Source organism: Balaenoptera borealis (genome assembly GCF_965194805.1).
Source record: "Balaenoptera borealis genome assembly, chromosome: 10".
Classification (NCBI taxonomy): domain Eukaryota; kingdom Metazoa; phylum Chordata; class Mammalia; order Artiodactyla; family Balaenopteridae; genus Balaenoptera; species Balaenoptera borealis.
In genome coordinates this window covers 92,148,528-92,165,281 of record NC_138874.1, presented here as the reverse complement: position 1 = coordinate 92,165,281, position 16,754 = coordinate 92,148,528, and the positions used below count along the sequence as shown (strand labels likewise).

The 16,754-nt window shown below is 45.6% G+C and overlaps 1 protein-coding gene across 1 annotated transcript; it reads right to left on the bottom strand.

Moving 5' to 3' along the window:
- Positions 1–1,836: 1,836 nt before the first annotated feature.
- On the bottom strand, positions 1,837–16,557 carry NOLC1 (nucleolar and coiled-body phosphoprotein 1). Its single transcript, XM_082408298.1, has 13 exons — positions 16,387–16,557; positions 13,819–13,874; positions 13,565–13,704; positions 13,338–13,468; positions 12,761–12,926; positions 11,396–11,526; positions 11,122–11,266; positions 10,677–10,805; positions 10,295–10,405; positions 9,560–10,204; positions 9,271–9,377; positions 9,005–9,097; positions 1,837–8,831 (listed from the first exon to the last, which is right to left on the bottom strand). Exons 1-13 carry the CDS (start codon positions 16,504–16,506, stop codon positions 8,673–8,675), a joined length of 2,133 nt encoding a protein of 710 aa, XP_082264424.1. The 5' UTR covers positions 16,507–16,557; the 3' UTR covers positions 1,837–8,672.
- Between the last annotated feature and the right edge of the window lie 197 nt (positions 16,558–16,754).

Here is a 16,754-nt window from a genome sequence, read left to right as displayed (position 1 = left end):
ACTTATTACTGTTAAGACTGGCTTAACATTCAGCCTTAACATACATACAGAAAGGGAATTTAACTGTGCTGGTAACATTCTGCTTCTTAGGCTGAGAGATGGGTATGCAATTTTTCAATAAATTATTCTTTATACCTTTTTGCATTTCTTAAATATTAACTAATACATTTTAATTTCACTTAAAATATATGTCACAGTTTATAGTAGTAAAAATAAGACGCTTTGCACGGCTTGTAGGATCTCATTTCCCGGACCAGGGATTGAACCTGGGCCATGGCAGTGAAAACCCAGAATTCTAACCAATAGGCCACCAAGGAACTCCCAAGACAGTTTAAAATTTAAGAATATTATTAATTGCATCATGTTAGTGAGGAAGTTATGTGCTTTGTACTCGTTCGTCAAGTTGAGATCTAGCTTGAAAACAGAATTTGAGCTCCAGTTTAAGTTAGGTTTTTTTAAAAACACTTTATTTCTTCCTAATCACAAAAATTCTAACTCACAAGAATAAGGCATCTGGAAAGACAGCAAGTGTTGAGTGGCTGTCAGATGATTCTCTCTGGTTAAATTAGACTCAGAAATTATAGACTAATTTATCAATGATGAAAGACTACTTTGGGACTTCCCTGGTGGCTCAGTGGTTAAGAATCCGCCTGCCAATACAGGAGACATGGGTTCGAGCCCTGGTCCGGGAAGATACCACATGCTATGGAGCAACTAAGCCCATGCGCCACAACTACTGAACCTATGCTCTAGAGCCCACGAGCCACAACTACTGAGCCCATGTGCCACAACTACTGAAGCCTGCGCGCCTAGATCCCGTGCTCCGCAACAAGAGAAGCCACTGTGAGAAGTCCGCGCACCGCAATGAAGAGTAGCCTCTGCTCGCCGCAACTAGAGAAAGCCAGCACACAGCAACGAAGACCCAACACAGCCAAAGATAAATAAATAAATAAATAAATTTATAAAAAAAAAAAAAAGGAAAGACTACTTTGAGTTCCTTAGTATGTTGATGAGCATATCCTAAATTCTAAGGCTGAATATTTGTTTGGGAGATGAGAAACAAATGAATAATTGGAAGATTGTTTTTTTATGTTCTGGTACAGCATTTGACTATAGTTTTTAAATACAAAAAAAAAAAAGGTCATCAATTTCTTATCCTTGAGTGAAGCAAATCATCAAGTGCTAGGAAAGTGTCAATCTCTTGGCAATAGAGACCTAATCACCAATTTGATCTTCTTAAGCATCTTGACATCTTAGCCAGTACTTTTATAGTTCCAACATTTTTTAAAATTGAAGAATAGGTGATTTACAATGCTGTGTTTAATTTATGCTGTTCAGCAAAGTGACTCAGTTATACATATATATATTCTTTTTCATTCTGGTTTATCACAGGCTATTGAATATAGTTCCCTGTGCTATACAGTACAAACTTGTTGTTTATCCATCCTGTAATATACTAGTTTGCATCTGCTAATCCCAAGCTCCCAATCCTTCCCTCCCCTACCCCCTCTCCCCCTTGGCAACCACAAGTCTGTTCTCTATGTCTGTGAGTCTGTTTCTGTTTCATAGATATGTTCGTGTTGTGTTTTAGATTCCACATATAAGTGATATCATATGGTATTTGTCTTTCTCTTTCTGACTTACTTCGCTTAGTATGATCATCTCTAGGTCCACCCATGTTGCTGAAAATAGCATTATTTCATTCTTTTTTATGGCTGAGTAGTATTCCACTGTATATATACACCACATCTTCTTTATCCATTCATCTATTGATGGACACTTAGGTTGCTTCCATGTCTTGGCTATTGTAAATAGTGCTATGAACATTGGGGTACATTGTATCTTTTTTTTTTTTTTGCCACACGCACATGGCATGTGGGATCTTAGTTCCCCGACCAGGGATCGAACCCATGTCCCCTGCAATGGAAGCACGGAGTCTTAACCACTGTGCCCCCAGGGAAGTCCTGTTTTTGAATTAGAATTTTCTCTGCATATATGCCCAGGAATGGGATTGCTGGATCATATGGTAACTCTATTTTTAGTTTTTTAAGGAACCTCCCTACTGTTTTCCATAGTGACTATACCAATTTACATTCCTAACAATAGTGTATGAGGGTTCCATCTTCTCCACACCCTCTCCAGCATTTATTATTTGTATGAGAGTCACTCTTAATGCCTTACTCCTCCTCACTGCTCCTCTACCTCCACCCCACCAACCAAGTTCTAGTTTTTTTCCTAAATATTTCTCAAATCTATCCACCTCTCTCCATCTTCTCTATCTTGGCACCCCTTTAATTCAGGTCACCAAAATGATCTCTCTCCTGGCCTATTGTAGTAGCCTAACTGGTCTCAAAATATCCGCTCCAAATCCCTTCAGTCTATTCTCATGCTAGCCACATTTGGCTTTTCAGCATGCAAATCTGACTGTCACCAGCCTTTAACACCATTCAGTGATACTGATGGAATATTTAATGTTAGTTGATTACTGTCTGTATTGGTAATTCTTTTATATATTTGAAATTTTCCCTAATAAAAAAAAATGATACCCACACATACACTCATGGTTATGGACTGAATGTTTGTGTTCCTCTGCCCCCCAGAATTCATATGTTGAAGCCCTAACTCCCAATGTGATGGTATCAGTAAGCAGGGCCTTTGGGAGGTAATTGGGTTTAGATGAGGTAATGAGGGTACAGCCCCATGATAGGATTAGTGTCCTTGTAAAAAAGAGACCAGAGAGCTTGCTCTGTCTCTCCCTGCCATGTGAGGACACAGCAAGAAGCCTTCTGCAAGCCAGGAAGAGAGTTCTTACCAGGAACCAAACAGGCCTGCATCTTGATCTTGGACTTCCCAGTCTCGAGAACTATGAGAAACACATTTCTGTTGTTTAAGGCACCCAGGCTATGGTATTTTGCTATGGCAGCCCCAGCTGACTAAGACACGCACACACTCTTCAACAGCTTCCCATTGCCTTCAGAATAAAACCTTAAACACGTCTTACAAGGCTCTACATGCCCCGGTCCCTGCCTCCCTCTCAAGCCTCATCTTATATTGCTCTCCTCCTTCCTCTGCCTTTCAGCTGCATAGGCCTTCTTTCACTCTGGGGTCTCCATCATGTTCCCTCTCACCAAAAGGCCGTTGCACATGCTGTGCCTTCTCACTGAAAAAAACACACAGCCCTGCTCATCTTGCACCACTGAGATAGGCTGGGACCTGGGACCCTTTACTGGAGTGCTTGCACCTAGACAAGCAACAGAATACCAAGAAACTATAAGGGACTATGAACAATAAGATACTAAAAGATGACAAACCAACTGCCACTTCTGAGGTGCCAGGAGCAAAAGCAGGGTACTGTGCGTGATCCCCGCACCCAGCACCACCAAGCGGGTGGGCAGACCACCTAAGCCACCCCTTCAGCCTAAGCCACCCATCCGCCCCCAGCCTCACACCGCTTAAGGAACCAGCCCACCCTCCTCGGAGAGCGAGCAAGGGAACCTGTTACTTGTTTTCCCTCCCTTGTGCTACAGCGTGAGTCCCAATAAAGCCTTGCCTGAATACCTCGTATGGCCTCTTATCAATTTCTATTGATTAAAGAGTCCAAGGACCCAAGTCAGTAACATCAACACCTTCACCTAATTAACTCTCACCTTCAAGTCTGGGCTGAAACATCACTTCCTCAGTGAAGACATCCATTACCACAGTGACCCTATGTCCTGACTTGCCTGGGAAAGTCTCAATCCACACCTGCTCCTCTCAGCCTAATTATCAATCTCTCTCCCTTCACTCTCAAAAACATCCCAGTTTAGGGACTTCCCTGGCTGTCCAGTGGTTAAGACTTCGCCTTCCAATGCAGGGGGTGCAGGTTCAATCCCTGATCAGGGAGCTAAGATCCCACATGCCTTGAGGCCAAAAAACCAAAACATAAAACAAAAGCAATATTTTAACAACCTCAATAAAGACTTTAAAAATGGTCCACATTAAAAAAAAAAAAAAATCTTTAAAAAAAAAAAAAAGCATCCCAGTTTAGATGATAAATTACTTGGCTACCCAGTCCGTGAGGAAGTCTCACCACTATGTGGGCTACTTTCCCCTGTCACATGTGCTCATAGTTCTTTGTACCTTGCCCTCATTGTACTGAAGTTTATATTTATACATTTGTGTGGATTAATATCTTTGCCCCTCATTAGACTGGGTAAACTTTGGTTGCTGGGACTGTGTCTGGTTTTTTGTTCGTTCATGATTGTGTCCTCAACATCTCTCACAAATTATGTGCCTGGCATATAGTAAGCACTCATATTTGCTGAATGGATGAATTTGTGTGTCTGATAGGCTGATTTATTGAAATACTCTGTACCTTACCTACCCTCCAACACACTTCGAAGATGGAAGCCTGGCATATGTTCTCCTCAATCCTGCTGGGAGAGGAGGGGAGACAGAGAGAGCACCAGGGCCTCTGAGCTCCCAGGCATAGGAAGGACACAGGTCTGCAGTTTCCATAAGCAGTGGGACCTGTGGTTGGCCCCCCTTATGGGAGCTCCAGTGCCCTGTTGGACCTGAGGGGAAAGTTGGGAGTTCCACATGAACATCTGGGTTCTTCTATGAGCCATGTTGCCTGTTGCTGGTTTTCAGGTAACAGATGACCTCTCATAGATGACAGACTCTCCTCTCCACTCTCCAGAACCAAGGGTCCTCAAATGAGGGCCTATGTCTTATTCATCTGTGTATCCAAAGGCTCATAGCAGGTGCTCCGATTTTGTTGAATGTAAGTGGGGTAAGAATGCCAAGCTTCAACTAGAGTCCAGCTCCCTGCAGTGTGCAAGGCCCCCACCTACTGGCCTCTTCAGTAATTGCAGACAGCTTAAGCCAGCTTTGTATGAGGGAGGGAATGAGAACTCAGCTGTCAGTAGGGGCTTTGCTTTCCCTGCAGCTGTATTTAGTGCCAGGAGCACTGCATTGGACTAGCAATCCCCTAACACACTCAGGAGAACAAAATAAAGTATTAACTCCTCACTTGGGTACAAAAGGCCATTACTATTGAATCCTCAGACAGTATTATCCTGCCCCTACTTACCACACACCCTCCACCTACCTGATCCACCCTAAAGGCTCTCTTCTCCCAGTGGAAACATTTCCTCTTCCTTGCATGGTATGTGCCTTCTTCACACTGGCAGCTGCTACTCTCCTCAGAATCCTGGGCCAAGGTCAGTCTTTTGTTGCTGTCCCCTTGGGGGTGCTACTCTGGCCCTTGGTGACAGGACTCAGCATGGTGTACAGAACTGTTCCCATCTCTGACTTCCCCTATTAGACACTGAGCTCTCAGGGAGTTCTATGGCTGGTACATAGTAGGCACTCAAACACTCTTAGTATTTCAGAGCCCCCAAATACTAAGGTTGAGACACCATGATCTAGTTAATATCCACCTAACAGGGTTGGGCAGCAGTGAGGATATAACCTGTGAAACATAAAGCCACAAAAGGATATTGGAAAGTTTCCTGCTTTGTGTCCATATGAGGTACACTGCAGATGGGCATGAGCCATCATGTGTGTGATTCACTTAACGTGTGGATTTCAGCAACACTGCCAGAACCCATCAGCATAGGTAGGAATTCAGGTCCCTGAAACTAAACAATGAAATGGGTAAATTTAATGTGGTATATACATACAATGGAATATCATGCAGCCTTGAAAAAGGAAATCCTGCCACATGTTACAACATGAGTAAACCTTGAGGACATTATGCTAAGTGAAATAAGCCAGTCACAAAAGGACAAATACAGTCTAATTCCACTTATATGAAATATCTACAGTAGTCAAAATCATAGCAATCTGTTGCAAAACAATGTCAGTACTAACACTAATGAACTATACACTTAAAAGTGGTTAAGATGGCAACTTTAATGTTGTTTTATACCACAATTTTAAAAAACTGAGCATTATCATTTATCCAAGTGGCAAAGATCAACTTGGTTAAGTGTTGGCAAGAGGGCAAGCAAAGAGGTACTTTCATAAAGTGTTGTTGGAACTACAAGTTGGTACAATGGTTTTGCAGAGCAATGATGAACAAACGTTAAACGTACACATCCTTTGACCCAACAACCACTCTTAAACTATTCCCTATAAAAATACCCACACGAATACTCAGTCTCACGTATAAAATATCCACTATGGCACTATTTATAATAACAAAACACTAAAACAACCTGAACAGCTACCAATAAGGTACTACTTAAAATAATCTATGCTACTTCCATACAATTGGGTCATTAAAAATGAGCTCCAAAGTTATGAAACACTGCATATAGCAAGCTACTCCATATGTGTGAGGAGAAAGGGGAGAGGATGCATGTAGTAGTACACACAGAGGAACTCCCTGGAAAGAGACAAAAGAATCAAGTCCCAGAAAATGGGGATAAAACGGAAATTTAATTTTTACTTTATACTATTAGATTTAACAAGTACATTTGAAAATGAAAGCATAAGGGGAGGAAAGAAAAATTACCAACTCATTTCTTTTCAGATACTCTTAGATTAGTGGTTTTCAGCTCTGGTTGCTCTTTAGAATCACCTAGGAGCTTTAAAAAATCTTAACTCCCAGAATCCACCAGAGAGCACCAGGATCTGATTCAACCGATCAGCAGATGGGTCCCTGGGTATCAGTGTTTTTAAAAGATCCCCAGATAATTCTAATTTTCAGCCAGTGTTGTGAAATCACTGATTTAGGCCAGGGTTTTGCAAACTGTAAAAGGCCAGATAGTAAACATTATATCCTTTGTGGTCACATAAAGTCTGTCACGTTTTTTTTTTTAAAGCCCTTTAAAAAATGTAAAAGCATTCTTAGCTCCTGAGCAACACAAAAACAAGCCATGGACTGGATCTGGCCCATGGGCCATTTTGCCAATCCCCAATTTAGACTACGCACAGGCTGGTCTATTGCCTGGACAAGGCACCATGAGACAAGGTACCATGAGATAAGGAATAGTCAAGAAGGCTCCACAGTGAACCCACAGGTCTGGGCCCCAGCCCTCCAACTGGCACCCAAGTTGTTCCGAGTGGAGGTGGGAGAGCTTTGGACTCACATTAATAAAACCCCCAAGATACATTATAAACCAGCCAGCTTATTATTTTTTAGTAAGATGTAGAACTTTTACCATGCAGACTGAATACGTATGTCAGCGTGAAGCGCACATTTTCTTCCTAGAGGCAGTGACACAGAAAACCAGGTTATCTGTGGAACCCAAACAAGGGGAAGCTAACCTTAAGTTACACCTCATCCATAAAGCGAGGGCACACTTTCCCAACACAGGGACAGACCAGCCCCAGAGAACTCGGAGAACTCGTTGACTTTCCTCCCAATCTTACTCTGGCTGAGCGCTGCCAACAGTCATCTCCTACAGCTTTATGATCAGCCTGCTTGGCCTAAGAGTCATATCTCTGCTCACTGTTTTTTACTGTTACCTCCACTGTTACTGAGAGTCAAGGTTCTGAAGGGGACACATCAGTTGCTCCCGTGCACCAACTGCAAGACACAATAATCCTGTTAGGATGCTCTCCCAACACCACTCTAACTCAAGTATTACCAGATAAAATGCTTTGTAACGATTCTTCTCATCCTCCATTTACAGGTTACCTATAAATTCACCTGAATAATGTAACCTAATTCCTACTGAGGATTAAGGTTTTTAATTATAGGTTTTCTTCTTTCACTTTCTTGATCAGTGATTCCCAACCATGTAGGAGTTAATGAAACTAAGAAACTAATTTTGTGTCACCACTGCTACCAAGACAGAAATACCAAGTGATATGTGCTTTTCAGATTAAATTAATGCTATTTTGTTCTCTAAAATGTAAAAAAATAAGATGTAGCCCTCAATTTAGTATTCGACACTCTTAAGGGTCAAGCCAATCAAAAATTGTCTTTGAACAATAAAAAAGTTTATGCTTTTAAATTAAAAAACATATATTGCAAACATTATGTAATAATAAAATTATAGCAAACGAAATATTCAGACTGACCCCACGGCATTCACACCACACCAGAATTTTGCCTGAAACAAAAGAGTAAATTTTATCCCCCAAAGTAGGTAAGTCCATGCTGGCTGAAAACTTCAGTCCTAGACCCCACGAATGAGGTACATAGTTCATGCTTAACAGATACATACATTAACCATTCTTAACCGTCCCTCACCAGGGCCCTGAGGGGTAGGAAGGATGAAACGTGAACACAAGCACTCCCATAGACAGAATTATCCAATTATAAAAATTCATACATGTGACCTTTACCACATCTTGGAAGATAGCTGATTTTAATCTGTGAACCCACCTCTGAAAACCACAACAAAAATCAATAAGAAATGATTTAATGTAAAATATACAAATTTCTCAGTATGAGAACTTCCACGAAACAGGGAGAATGACAACTAAAACAATTTTTCTTAAAAAAGAACACTCCCCTTACCTTGTCCTTGCTACCCAACACTCAAAAACAAATCTGTACAAAACCACAAACACAGAAAAGGACCTTAGAGGATGTTACGATGCAAAGCCTTCAGACCTAATCTAAACTGCTCTCCTCACCGAGACCCTCCCCCGATAAAGCTGAGGGTTCCCAGGTCCACTGGGGAAAGTGAGTGGTCTCAGATCATCACCCCTGCTGTGCTACAGATGATCCACGGTCACTCGCTGTCAAACTTAACAGAATTGACTTGGACAGAGATGGAGCCTCCCCGGTAGCTGCCCCGCTTCTTCTTGGTTTTCTCATGCCGGAAGGATTTGCCTTTGGTGAACTTCAGAACTTGATTGGCTCGCTCCCCCCAGTCTCCAGTTGCACCCCGCTGGTAAGTAGAGACAGGTGGTTAGCACACAGAAGGACAACGCCAGGGCCCTGTCAGTTTCTTCTCCCTGCTCCAGCCAACCCGAACCCAGAGAACCTCCTACCAACCAGAACCAAAAGCTATCCTCTCTCTCACCCCACCCCCTCAAGAATGGTGAAGACCCTCTCTCTCACCTTGGCGTCAAAGGAATTGTCTGCCACTCGGGCATCCACCTTGATCTCCTCCTCCCTGATCCTTCGGAATGGGGAGGATCCCCTTCGTTCTCCCTAGAGAAGAATGAAGAAGGAAATTGAGGATGGAGTGGTCATGTAACAGGAAAGCCCTCCTGAGCTACACCCACAGCACGTATGCCAGGCCAGGCAAAGAGCTGTCAAGGTGCTCTGCAATTTTTCTTTCTACTCTAAACGCTGGCTCCTGAGAGGAAAATAAGACAACTTACTTTCTTCCTTTTAGGAAATGTGTTGGGGGTCTGGGGCTTTATCTTCTTGGCTGGAGGAGTCTCTGCCTCCTTAGCAGCGTCATTCTGCTTCCACTTCTTTCCTGAACCTACAAAACAAAAAGCCAGACTCAGGAGACCAGTTTCCTGTCCCTCCTCCCAGGGTCCCACACTGAGGGCCTCCAACTAACTGGAAGCCAGTCATGGGCCTCGGCTCCCTATCCCACCCCAAGAGTAGAGCCCATCCTGATTTGGGGGACAAACCCAGGAGGCAGGTTCTTTGGATACAGACCTGGCTTAGCAACTGCCACTGCTGCCTTTTTCTTGCCCTCCTCCTCCTCGTTGCTGTCCTTGTCTGCTTTTCCATTCTGGGCAGTCAGTGCAGAGGTGCCATTGGCCTTGGGGGTTTGTGGTCTTGGAGTGCCTTTGCCCTTGGGCTTCTCCTCTTCCTCCTCCTCACTGGAGTCCTCAGAGGAAGAAGTGCTGCTGCTCTCGGCCTTTGCTTTCTTCACAGAGGCTGGTTTGGAAGGGGCTACAGTTCCCCCTGCCTTCTGTGGCTTCTTTTTGGCTGGGGGTTTAGGCGTCTTCTCTTCCTCGTCTTCCTCGCTGCTGGAGCTGTCTGAATCAGAGCTGCTGTCCCCACCACCCTGAGAGGCCTGCTTGGCAGGCAAAGACGGAGCTGCTTTGGCCATCACCTTGGACTTAGGGGTGGCTACATTCTTCTTTGTCTTCTCCTCCTCACTAGAACTGCTCTCCTCCTCACTGGAGGTGCTATCAGCCTTTCTGGTCAGAGGCTTCTGGCCACTGGCTGCAGGCTGCTTGGGAGTTGTAGCCGGCTTAACCGCAGACTGCTTGGGAGTGGCAGCTGGCTTACCTGAGGAATTCTTGGTGGTACTGGCTGGCTTAGCAGGAGCTTCATCCTCAGAACTGTCGGAGTCTAGACAGAGAATGGAGTGAGTATCTCCCCAAATCAGACTGAGGGGAGCCCTTGGAGCTCCCAATGACCTGAGGGCCTCCTATGCCTTACCTGAGCTGTCTGAAGAGCTCTCTGCTGCCTTCTTTGCTGGAGCTGGTTTAGTAGTTGCTTTGGAGATGACTGCCTTAGCTGGGGGTCTCTTTTCTTCCTCAGCACTTGAATCTGGAAAGAACCTATGGCATTAGGCTGGGTCCAGAGTCCCAACCCAACCAGGGGCAATGAAAAGAAGGATGCAGGGAGTTCCCTGGTGGCCTAGTGGTCAGGATTCCAGGCTTTCAGTGCTGTGGCCCGGGTCAATCCCTGGCGAGGGAACTGAGATCCCAAAAGCCACACGGCGCAGCCAAAAAAAAAAAAGCAGAAGGGACAGAAGCATTTCCCTCCCTACTCCTCATACGCTCCCCAGACCCACTCACCACAGGTGATGATGACTCACCAGACTCGTCGCTGCTGTCCTCACTGCTCTCCACAGGCTGCTGCCTCCCTGCAGCTTTCTTGGGAGCCTGAATTCCCAGGGACTTCTTGGGTGGGGGAACAGAAGGCGGGGGAACTGAACTATAGGGACCTGTTTAAAAGGGACAGTGTGGTGATTTTAAAATATGTACACAAATTCTTTGATACTGCTTCCTTCTAGAAATGGAGCTTAATTCCCTATCCCTTGAGGGTGGGCTAGGATTAGTGACTCATTTCTAACAAATAGACTACGGCAGAGATGATGGCATGCTATTTCTGAGTCTAGGTTATAAAAGGCAACGTGGCTTTCTCCTCTCTCTGGGAGAAGCTGGCTGACACATGCCAAGGTCCACGTGGTGACTGCAGAGGTCCTCCTGCCATTGGGCCCTGGTCACAGTCGCGCAGCTTGACTCCCCGTGTCCAGTCACCTGGTTTTTTCTTCATGGGTTTCTTCTTCTGCTCTTCCTCCTCCTCCTCCTCACTGGAGGAGTCCTCACTGCTGGAACTCTTTTGGGCAGGAGCGGCAGCTGCTTTCACTGGGGCCTTGGCCACAACTTGCTTTTTAGGTACAGTCTGCATCACACAGAGAAAATCAATTACCACAGGAAAATACTGACCCAACCAATCCCGCCATGCAATGGAGACCCCCCAACCACCTCCGTCCCCAGTCCCTTCTTCCCTGGTAGAAATTAAGGCCCATACCTTCTTAGATACGGCTGCTGCCTTCTCCTCCTCTGAGTCATCATCACTGCTGCTGCTGCTACTGCTGCTGCTGCTATTACTACCAGCTGCTTTGCCGTTGACTACTTTAGCTGCTGGCCGAGCTGGTGTACCTAAGAAAAAAGAAATAATGTAAGCGAGTATACAGACAGCTTTCGGATCCGCCATCTGCAGTGGCGCTGCCATCAAGATGCAGATTTTCATGAAGACCCTGACAGGGAAGACCATCACTCTCAAGGTTGAACCTTCAGATACAATAGAAAATGTGAAGGCCAAGATCCAGGATAAAGAAGGAATCCCTCCTAACCAGCAAAGACTGATCTTTGCTGGCAAGCAACTGGAGGATGGCCATACTTCGTCTGACTACAACATTCAAAAGGAGTCCACCAGGGCTTCCCTGGTGGCGCATTGATTAAGAATCCGCCTGCCAATGCAGGGGACACGGGTTCGAGCTCTGGTCCGGGAAGATCCCACATGCTGCAGAGCAACTAAGCCCGTGCGCCACAACTATGACTGCTCACCTAGAGCCCGTGCTCCACAACAAGAGAAGCCACTGCAATGAGAAGCCCGCACATCACAACGAAGAGTAGCCCCCGCTCGCCGCAACTAGAGAAAGCCTGCATGCAGCAACGGAGACCCAACGCAGCCAAAAATAAACTAAATAAATTTTTAAAAAAAGAAAAAAAGAGTCCATTCATCTGTGTGGAGACTTCGTGGTGGTGCTAAGAAAAGGAAGAAGTCTTACACCACTCCCAAGAAGAACAAGCATAAGAGAAAGAAGGCTAAGCTGGCTGTCCTGAAATACTGTAAGGTGGATGAAAATGGCAAAATCAGTAGTCTGCGTCAGGAGTGCCCTTCAGATGAATGCGGTGCTGGAGTTTCCACAGCCAGCCACTTTGACAGACACTATCGTGGCAAATGTTGCACGGAACTATTAGCATGGAACTATTAGCGCGGAACTTAGGAGTCTGTCAATTCTCTTGCCGTTGGAGGAAGCATGAAGGAGAATGCTGTGGTTTACTACATCAAAGGATGAATTTCTTGCCCAATTTCAGGAATAAACCTGTCTTCCAAAAAATGATATGATGCAAATTATTTGAATATGCCCTCTGAAGTCTTTAAAACATGTTTTCCCTCACTGCAGACTATTTCTGTAGTCACTAGTCCCTAACTATAAAACTTTTTACTTACTAGGAAAATGTTTCTTTTTAAAAAAAATGACACCAGTCAATACCTCTAGTTCAACAACCAGTGCCATTTCACTCCTGTGCTGAATTAAGGAATTTTCACATCAGTCCCCAGGGCAACCTGGTCCCCAGTCCAGCCTCCTAGGAACATAAACAATACCTGGTTTGGCTGGGGCTTTAGCCTGAGCTTTAGCTGCCACGGGTGTTGTCTTTGGCTTCTGGTTCTTTGGCACCTCATCCTCTGAGCTTGAGTCAGAATCAGAATCAGAGCTCTTGGCCTTCTTAGGAGGAGCTTTAACTGTCTTGGCTTGGGGTTTAACTCCCTTCTGTGAGAAAACACACAACCAGGAGAATCAGCAAGAGTTTCAGGGCACCCAAAGGACATCCTAAGGTAGAAAGCTTCCTAGGTGCCTCCTTTTTTAGGCCTTGTCCCTGCCATTTCCTGTCTAGAGTTCCCTGTACCTGTCCACAAAACATATTCTCTTACTCTTGGAGTCCCTGACAGTATCCCAGAGAAACCCAATACTGCCAGGGAAGCAGAACAGGTTGAATTTCCTCTAGATTCAGGGCTCAACTTCAACCTCACATAATCCTTCCCAAACCTCCTACTTCTACAACCTCCCTGAAAAGCCATGTAATCACTTGTTATATACCTAACGCCATCAAACTAAAAGCCAAGATTTTAGTTTCTTCTTTCCAATCCCTTAGCAATCCCTTTCCTTCTCAAAGTTGCAAACCTGGACAGGCTTTTTCTTTTTGTCCTCTTCCTCATCATCACTGGATTCTTCACTGCTGCTGCTGCTCTCTGATGCCTTGACTGCAGCCTTTCCAGGATGCTGAAGCAGACTGGCTCGCTTGGCAGGTACAGCTGAACAAAAGTACAGGTCCCAGTAAGAATCAGCCATTTAGCACAGACAGGCTCCAAATCCTTTTCCTGGAACCACAACTCCCTGCTGGGTCTTACCAGCTTTCTTAGCAGGAGGCCCTTGGGCTTTTTCCTCCTCGCTGCTGTCCTCACTGCTGTCACTGGATGAAGTCTTCTTCTTAGCCTTCTTAGTCACTGGTCCATTTGCCTGTAACTTCCGCTTTGGGGCCTTGGTGGACCTGTTGAGGTAGATTAGGCTAACTCCTGGGGAATCAGGACCTTCCCAAACCAAAGAACACAGTCCAGCCTACTTGGGGGGAGAAAACAGCCACACTAGCACAGAGAAGACTTACTTGAGCCAGAAACTATAGATGTCCAAGAGGGAAGAGGCATTGGCATCCTGCTGGGTCTGTAAGAGAAAAGAGAGAGAGCAGGGTAAGAAAGTTTTAATTTGATATAAATGTTACATCTCTGTAAGACTTCTCCTACTTGCATAAATTAGGAGAAAAATATTCTATTTATGTATTTCCCAGTTTTTGGTATCAAAAACTTGGGCTATCCCTGTAGTCTCTGGCACCATCTATCTATTCCCCGACCTGTCAATCCTATTTATCAAAGCCTTTAAAAATATGCATTCCCTTTACTCTAGCAGTGTACTATCTAAGAATTTATCCTTACCCATGAAACAAACATCTACACAGGAGGATGTTTGCGGCAACATGGTTTATAATTCCAAATCACTGGAAACCATCCTCCAAAAGAAGATTAGTAAAAATCTATGTTACATATTCAGTACAGAATTGCATTCAGCTATTACACTGATTATAGATTATAAGTTGGTGTCCAAAAAAATCGCAAGGCATTACAGTATATACAAAAATACAGGCTCAAAGTTAGATGAGTAGATGTGAAACTCACCTCTGCCAATTATTAACGTGTGACCCTGAGCAAATCACTTAATCTGGGACTTCCCTGGTGGCGCAGTGGTTAAGAATCCACCTGCCAATGCATGGGACATGGGTTCGAGCCCTGGTCCAGGAAGATCCCACATGCCGCAGAGCAACTAAACCCGTGTGCCACAACTACTGAACCTGTGCTCTAGAGCCCTCGAGCCACAACTACTGAGCCTGCGTACCACAACTACTGAAGCCCGCGCACCTACAGCCCATGCTCCACAAGAGAAGCCACCACAATGAGAAGCCCGCGCACCGCAACAAACCAATGCAGCCAAAAATAAATAAATAAATAAAAATTAAAAGAAAAATAAATCATTTAATCTTTCTGAGACTGCTTCCTTCCCTATAAGATAGATGACACTACACATCTTATTAACTTGTTGTGAAGATAAGAAATAATGCATATAAGGGGCTTAGCACCTGGAAATAGCATCTTGCCCTTAGTAAACCCTCCACAGAGATTAGTTTTTTGTCACATAAAAAAGATTTCTGGGCTTCCCTGGTGGCGCAGTGGTTGAGAGTCTGCCTGCCAATGCAGGGCACACGGGTTCGAGCCCTGGTCTGGGAGGATCCCACATGCCGCGGAGCAACTGGGCCCGTGAGCCACGACTACTGAGCCTGCGCGTCTGGAGCCTGTGCTTCGCAACAAGAGAGGCCACGATAGTGAGAGGCCCGCGCACCGCGATGAAGAGTGGCCCCCGCTTGCCGCAACTGGAGAAAGCCCTCGCACAGAAACGAAGATCCAACACAGCCAAAAATAAAAAAAATAAAATAAAGAATTATTCTGCCTAAAAAAAAAAAAAAAAGATTTCTGATTCTGAAAGGCCCAATTCCATCCAGCCCACTCTCTTCAGCCTCCCTAACAGTCAAAACAGTTCCAATATGAAAGCAGCTGTATCAGATCACATGGCAGGCTGTCCCAGCTTAAGGCAGCCCTTTCTGAGGCCGATCTGACTCTCAACTTGCGTAGCCTGATTCTACCACAAAGAACAAGCTTATCTTCTTAGTCAAAGACTAAGACCGCTAAGGACTACCATACCACTCCACTCTACCCTCAAGGTGTTTTCTCATGCAGTCATGTCTGCTCTCCTTGAGATGTAGATTCCAAACCTTTCACATTCCCGGTCATCTTCCTTTTACTTGTTTTTAGACAATCCTAAGGTACGATAACTAAGATAACAGCTTTCACTCATTGATGCTTCCTGAGCACCAGGCACCGGTATTGCCACTTTGTATATGTACATATAATGTTACTGAAACTCACAAAAATCCTATAAAGTGGATGATGACATCCCCACAGAAGTAGAAACAGATTCAGGGACGTTAAGCAAGCTGCCTGGATCATACATTTCAAAAGTGGCAGAGGCTGTTCCCAAACCTAGACTTGTCTGATGCCAGAAGTCAAAGATTCAAGCCAACAGCTATGCCTGCTTGGCAGAGAGAGCTATGATGCTCAATCCTGCTTCAGCAGAACCCTGCCTCTACTCGTTCATTTTCTTCTTTAATAACAAAAATCCCAGCCTTCATTATTTCTAAAGCAATTTTACTTATTTTTTGAGTCCCGGGTAAATTCGATGAGAGTTAAGGCCAAGTCACGGTCGGCAACAGCCAACATAAGGCCCAAAGAAAGAACCAGGAGCCTCCACTGCCTCCGGTGGGGCACGACGCTGCCGCCTCGCCGCACTCCGCCAGCCACGTGACCTAGGCCACGAGGTTCCCACGCTGCCACCGCCGCCCCTCTCACCAGAAAAAAAGCAACAAAGCTCAGCGCCACGTAGTGAGACATCGTGGAAGAGACGCCGAAACTCCAGGCTTTCCGGCCACCGCCGAGAGCTCGGCACAAAGGCCTGGCAGACACTGGGCTGGCGGACCCCACAGACCTCCCTACCTGCAAACCTAAGCATGTCAGGGCCCGGAGCCCGGTGGTCATCCCACCCCCGCCCATGAATCATGCCCGGGACTCACAGCGCCTGTTGCCTTGGCGAACTTATTGGCCACGTCCGAGAGCTGGTTATCGCGCAGAAAGCCGAGCACGAGGGGATACAGGTCGCTGGGAACCACGCGGCGCAAGCCGGCGTCCGCCATCCTCTCGGCAATACGCGTCACTACCGTTGCCGACGCACGCGACTCAGGAACCCGGAAGAGGAGGGGTAGGGGCGGACCCCCGTGACGCCACAGCGCCTCGCGGGGCACGGCGGAAGGGGCGGGCGCACTCCGCAGAGCAGCCCCGCCCACACCTCGGAGACAGGGTAAAGGCGAAACCTACTAACGCTTTCCGGTCCCGCGAGTGTCGCCATCTTGGTAAGGCGGAGCCCGCCGGTCTGCTTTGTGAA

What these genes read in the sequence shown, in the direction of transcription:
- NOLC1 (XM_082408298.1), bottom strand. Translation starts at nt 16,506, where the DNA reads ATGGCGGACGCCGGCTTGCGCCGCGTGGTTCCCAGCGACCTGTATCCC. An exon ending in TCGCCAAGGCAACAGGCGCT is followed by an intron (nt 13,875 to 16,386) that starts GTGAGTCCCGGG and finishes TTTCTCTTACAG; the next exon opens with ACCCAGCAGGATGCCAATGC. An exon ending in CATTTCCTAAAAGGAAGAAA is followed by an intron (nt 9,098 to 9,270) that starts GTAAGTTGTCTT and finishes ATTCTTCTCTAG; the next exon opens with GGAGAACGAAGGGGATCCTC.